This window comes from Wolffia australiana, chromosome 14, assembly GCF_029677425.1.
Source record: "Wolffia australiana isolate 7733 chromosome 14, ASM2967742v1".
Taxonomy (NCBI): domain Eukaryota; kingdom Viridiplantae; phylum Streptophyta; class Magnoliopsida; order Alismatales; family Araceae; genus Wolffia; species Wolffia australiana.
In genome coordinates this window covers 11804443-11810223 of record NC_135848.1, presented here as the reverse complement: position 1 = coordinate 11810223, position 5781 = coordinate 11804443, and the positions used below count along the sequence as shown (strand labels likewise).

At 43.7% G+C, this 5781-nt stretch overlaps 1 protein-coding gene across 2 annotated transcripts; it reads right to left on the bottom strand.

Annotated features, from left to right (window-relative positions):
• Window positions 1-1723: 1723 nt before the first annotated feature.
• On the bottom strand, window positions 1724-4906 carry LOC144711940 (uncharacterized). Of its 2 annotated transcripts, none has more exons than XM_078586100.1 (6): window positions 4503-4906; window positions 2785-2908; window positions 2608-2715; window positions 2261-2459; window positions 2115-2196; window positions 1724-2028 (listed from the first exon to the last, which is right to left on the bottom strand). In XM_078586100.1, the coding sequence occupies exons 1-6, from the start codon at window positions 4857-4859 to the stop codon at window positions 1834-1836; spliced, it is 1065 nt and encodes a 354-aa protein (XP_078442226.1). In that variant the 5' UTR covers window positions 4860-4906; the 3' UTR covers window positions 1724-1833. The 2 variants fall into 2 exon arrangements, with proteins under 2 accessions (XP_078442226.1, XP_078442227.1); XM_078586101.1 differs by having other exon boundaries at window positions 2261-2456.
• Window positions 4907-5781: the final 875 nt, after the last annotated feature.

Below are 5781 nucleotides of genomic sequence, written 5' to 3'. Positions count from 1 at the left end.
CCCATTTGCACCCAATGGGCTTCTTACCTTTGGGTAATGGGACAAGATCCCAAACGTCATTGTCAACCCTAGATTTTATTTCTTCGTTTATGGCATCTATCCACCTTTGAGAGTTAAAATCATGCATGGCCTGTTTTATATTAAGAGGATCATCTTCCATGATCTCAAAATCTGCCTCATGTTCATGGAGAAAAACAATATAGTCATCCGGAATCGCAGATTTTCTTTCTCTAGTGGATCTCCTTAAGGGCACTTGTATTTGAGGTTGTGATGTTTGTTTAACTAGAATAGAGGAGCATGAAGCATTATCTTGAATTAGTGGTGCCTTTGTTGGTGGGCCAAGTGTGATTAATTCATCTTCTTGGTCATCAACAATAACTAAAGGGGCATCATCTAATTCTTCCGTAAAGACAATGCCATGAACTTTATCTCCCCCTACAAACTCAACATCTTCAAAGAAATGAGCATTTCCTGTCTCAAAAATGGCTTTAGTAGTGGGGTCGTAAAATTAAAAACCTCTAGACATTTCAGAATATCCAACAAAATAGCAAGTGATAGTTCTGGAGTCAAGCTTCCGTTCATTAGGCAATAAGGGTCGTGCTTCTGCTTGACAACCCCAAATGTGTAAATGTTTCAAACTTGGTTTGCGAGTTGTCCAAAGCTCATATGGAGTTTTCTTAGTTGCCTTTGTTGGAATTCGATTAAGTAAATAGGCAGTCGTCTTGAGTGCTTCGCCCCAAAGGTTCATCGGAAGAGGAGATGCTGCAAGCATACATCTAACCATATCTTGGAGTGTTCTATTTCGCCTTTCGGCAACACCATTCATGTGGGGTGAACCTGGCATGGTGTATTGAGGAACAATACCACATTCTGATAGATATTTAGCAAAAGGGTCTGGACATCGTTCACCTAAACCATCATATCGTCCATAAAATTCTCCTCCACGATCGGATTTTATGGTCTTAATCCGCTTATTTAGCTGATTTTCAACTTCAGCTTTATATTTCTGAAACATTTCCAGAGATTCTGATTTCTCATGAATGAGATACAGGTGGCCGTATCGAGAATAATCATCTGTGAAACTAATAAAGTAGCGTTGACCATTTCTAGTTGCGATAGGAAATGGTCCACATATATCTGTATGGATCAATTCCAAAACATCTGAAGCCCGAATGGCCCCTTTCCCCTTAGGTTTTGTTTGTTTTCCATTAATACACTTGATGAAAGTGTGGAGATTCTTGTCATCAAAGGGATCCAGAATACCATCTGACACAAGGCGATCGATTCTCTTATGAGAAATATGCCCAAGTCTTTTGTGCCATAATGAAATGGAATTCTTATTCGTTAACTTCCTCTTGGCCCCTTTTGCACTAGTATGCAAATTTTCATTGGATGGGACGTCCATATCAAGTATATAAAGGTTGCTATCACGTAATAAAGAGCCGGTGCCGATTAGACTTGATTCATAAAAGAGACTAACTTTACTATTTCCGAATAGACAAGTATAACTGAATTTGTCCAAGACAGATACAGAAATTAAATTACGTCTAAAAGACGGTACAACAAAAGTCTCTATCAAGTCTAAACAACATCCAGACTTTAAGTTCAACCTAAATGTTCCTATTGCCACCACTTCTGCTGAATTGCCATTCCGGCAATGGAGGCACTCGGTTTCCAGCAATGGAGGCAACCCCACTTTATATGTGATTCACTTAATGACGGGATTATGACATTTATAACAAAGGGGCCAATGGGCCAGAGTTTAATCCCATGAATATGATGAATTTCAGTCTGGTGACATCATTTTAAGAGGCAATTTTGGTTGGAGACGACTTAAAGACAGATGAGCTTGCAAGGCATCTTTCTGGAGCTGCCGCCGCGCTTCTCCAAAGCTCCAACGACTTCCATGACCTTCTTGTCGGCGGAGGCCCTCTCCTTGCTTTTCTTCTTCTCGGCCCTTCTCTTGGCGCTCAGTAAGCTCTTCTGCATCTTCTCCATCGCCTTCTCCCTCTTTTCTTCTAGCTTCACCTGCGCCAAAATCAACCCTTTAGTAATCTCTTCCTGGAGAAAGAAAATACAGAAAAAATATTCCGAGAAACCCCGCCATGCTCCACCTCGAACTCTCTCAATTGCATCCTGGCCTTCGCCGCCTTCAAATTCTCCCACTCCGAGATTTCATCTTCCTTCGTCTTCAACCTAAGGAGAGTAGAAACAGTGAAATTTTCATTCGATTGATGAATTCTCAATGACGAGAGCTTACTTTCTTAAGAGTTGTACAGTTCGTGCTTCGGCCCATTGCTCGAGCCTCGCCTCGATTTCGTTTTCTTCGTTCTCAGAGGCCGTAACAAGAGCAACACCCCTACTCCTTCGCGCCGCTCTACGGAGATGATCATTGATAGCGCTCTCCATCTCTGAAGTATCTGCTTCACTGCTTCCCGATCCTTCGTTGACGCAATCTCCTAACCATTTCCAAAAAGAAGGTAACTCGGAGAAAACCCTAATCATGGTTACTAATAACACGGCGAATCTCCCACCGGAGAAAACCCTAATCGTAATTACTGATAACATGGTGAAATCCTAATGGCACTTATTCGGGATGGCAAGAACCTGAAGAAGGACGATCTGAGTTACAGAAGGCTTGTTTGTGCATGGCAGCCGTCAGCTTCGCGTGGGCATCGCGAAGCGCCGAGAGGCTGTCTTGGATCTGCTCTGATGCTGCGAAATCAATTTATGCAGAGGTTAGAGAGAGAAAGAAGGACGGGGTAGAGAGATAAATGGAACCACCGCTGGATCTTTGAAGCATCGGGAGCTCTTGTAGGCTCATCTGGCGAATCTCAAGCTCCAAGCTTCTTGGAGTGACGGTCTCTTTCCCTCTCCTTCGCCCTACTTCTGGCGGTGCAGGTATCGTCTGCAGAACTAAGATAACTCATCAAGAAGAGCAACAACTCTTCCATCTCTTCTTGATACGCTACAATTTCTGCACCCATGGAAGAGAGAGAGAGAATGCTAGAGAGAGACGCGGGTACGGAAATAGAGACAGAGAGGGAGGTGGCTAGAGAGAGGTATTTTTATGCACGCAGAGATGAGAGATGGCTAGAGAGAGATATATGGTTACGGAAAGAGAGACAGAGAGGGAGATGGCTAGAGAGAGAGAGAGAATGCCAGAGAGAGATATGGGTGCGGAAAGAGAGACAGAGAGAGAGATGGCTAGAGACACGGAAAGAGAGACAGAGAGAGAGAGAGATATGGGTACGGAAAGAGAGACAGAGAGAGATGACTAGAGAGAGATATATATGGGTACGGAAAGAGAGACAGAGAGAGAGATGACTAAAGAGAGATGTATATATATGGGTACGGAAAGAGAGACAGAGAGAGATATACATGGGCACAGAGACAGAAAAAGCCGGAGAGATATATATGGACGCACAGAGACAGAGATAGCTAGAGAGAGATAAATGGGTACTGAAAGAGAGACAGAGAGAGAGAAAGATAGATGGGCACAGAGAGAGATGGCTAGAGATAGAGAGATATGGTTACACAGACAGAGAAATGGCTAGAGATAGAGAAATATGGGTACACAGACCGAGAGATGGCTAGAGATAAAGAGATATGGGCTCACAGAGTCAGAGAGATGACTAGAGAGAGAGAGAAAGATAGATGGGCACAGAGAGAGACGGCTAAAGAGAGAGAGAGATATGGGCACACAGACAGAGAAACGGCTAGAGATAGAGAGATATGGGTACACAGACAGAGAGATGGCTAGAGATAAAGAGATATGGGCACACAGAGACAGAGAGATGGCTAGAGATAAAGAGATATGGGCACACAGAGACAGAGAGATGGCTAGAGAGAGAGATATATGGGTACGCAGAGAGAAAGAGGGGGCTAGGGAAAGAGATATATGGATACACAGAGAGACAGATGGCTAGAGAGACATAGATGGGTGTACATAGAGACAGATGACTAGGGAGAGAGATATATGGGTATACATAGAGACAGATGGCTAGGGAGAGAGATATATGGGTATACATAGAGACAGATGGCTAGGGAGAGAGATATATGGGTACACATATAGACAGATGGCTAGAGAGATATATATGGGTATACATAGAGACAGATGGCTAGGGAGAGAGATATATGGGTACACATATAGACAGATGGCTAGAGAGAGATATATATGGGTATACATAGAGACAGATGGCTAGGGAGAGAGATATATGGGTACACATATAGACAGATGGCTAGAGAGAGATATATATGGGTATACATAGAGACAGATGGCTAGGGAGAGAGATATATGGGTACACAGAGAGACAGATGGATAGAGAGAGACATATATGGGTACACAGAGAGCAGATGGCAAGAGAGAGAAATACACGGTACCCAGAGAGAGAGAGAGAGAGAGAGAGAGAGAGAGAGAGAGAGAGAGAGAGAGAGAGAGAGAGAGAGAGAGAGAGAGAGAGAGAGAGAGAGAGAGAGAGAGAGAGAGAGAGAGAAAGAACCTCGAGAGAAGAAGGGCTGAACGAGTCGGAAGTGGTGCCGTGAGAGCAGAACATGTCTGAAGACGGAGAGACGGGAAAGGAGGTAGCGGCGCTACCAACGGGGGAAGGAGACGATGGAAATGTCATCCGCGGCGCGGAGGGGAAATCCGAGTTCTTGGAAAGAAGCAGGCAAGTCTCTTCGTCGTCGACGCTGGGGGTTCTTGCGAGGGTGAAGCAACCACCGCAGCCGTGTTCACTGGCCCCCAGCCTTGGCAGTAGATGAGGAAGCTGACTAGAGCTGCTGTTGCGTCCCATGGAGATCGCTTGTTTCGTCCCTTGCATCGTGCTTCTTGGCTGTTTCGAGTTCCTCTTCTCCATGCCTTGCTTCTTTCTCCTTCAAGAAGAGACGGGTAGAGATAAAGAGAAAGAGAGAGCACAAAATATTACCTGCAGTCCCATTTAATTTAAGATGATAGAAGAATGAAGCGGGTAGCCATCTTCTTGAAAAACGTATCCATCTTGTGTCTCAAAAGGGATTATGATATATCAGCGCTTCGACGGACGACGGATGACGCATAACAGAATAGGACGGACGGAATGGAACGGAAAAGCATTTCAGAAAGTCACCTGTCACGGAGTCTGCAGTTTTGTTCTGTTTCCGTCTGTGGGGCTGTACACAAGTGATGCGTGAATGGGCGGATGATGGAAAGAAATGGGGTGTAAGGTGTAAGGTAACTTGTGCCATCTCAGTTCCGAGGTCAAGACGGATGAATGATGACAGTAATGAATGGAATGGATGATGGACAGTCATCTGTCCGTTAACCTTAATAAGACTGGAGAGAGAAGTGAGATAGAGGTAGGTGATAATCTCAATTTTAGGGGATTAATTCGTCGTTGGTAATTGCGATTATTTAATCAAAATTATATTTAAATGTACTTAAAAATACTTAGTTAGTGATGAGTATGGAGCGTCTCCACATGGAACGATGATTAAGGAATTAATTTCTTATGCTAGTGATGATCAACGTGAGGATAGATGAAGACCAGATTCGAGGAGATGAGCTAGTGATATCGATTAAAATAAATACGTAAGTGATATGTTAATTTAACTTAAAGAAGTAAGTGAATGTGATGGACACAGTGATGAACGACAGTATGAATGAGAATGGTAGAATGCGTATTGTTACGATGGCGAGGATAGAGAGACAAGAGAAGAGAGTAATGCAGTGATAAACCCTAATTACGTCAAATTATGGTGTCGGGAAAGAGACAACGTAAGGTGAAGACACTTAGCTAGGAT

Bases quoted from the DNA above. Each gene is read 5' to 3' on its own strand.
- LOC144711940 (XM_078586100.1), bottom strand. From the start codon at position 4,859: ATGGAGAAGAGGAACTCGAAACAGCCAAGAAGCACGATGCAAGGGACG. The intron at 2,909-4,502 runs GTTCTTTCTCTC...TTAGTTCTGCAG, and splicing joins TCAGCCCTTCTTCTCTCGAG to ACGATACCTGCACCGCCAGA. The intron at 2,029-2,114 runs GTGGAGCATGGC...ATTTTGGCGCAG, and splicing joins TGCAATTGAGAGAGTTCGAG to GTGAAGCTAGAAGAAAAGAG.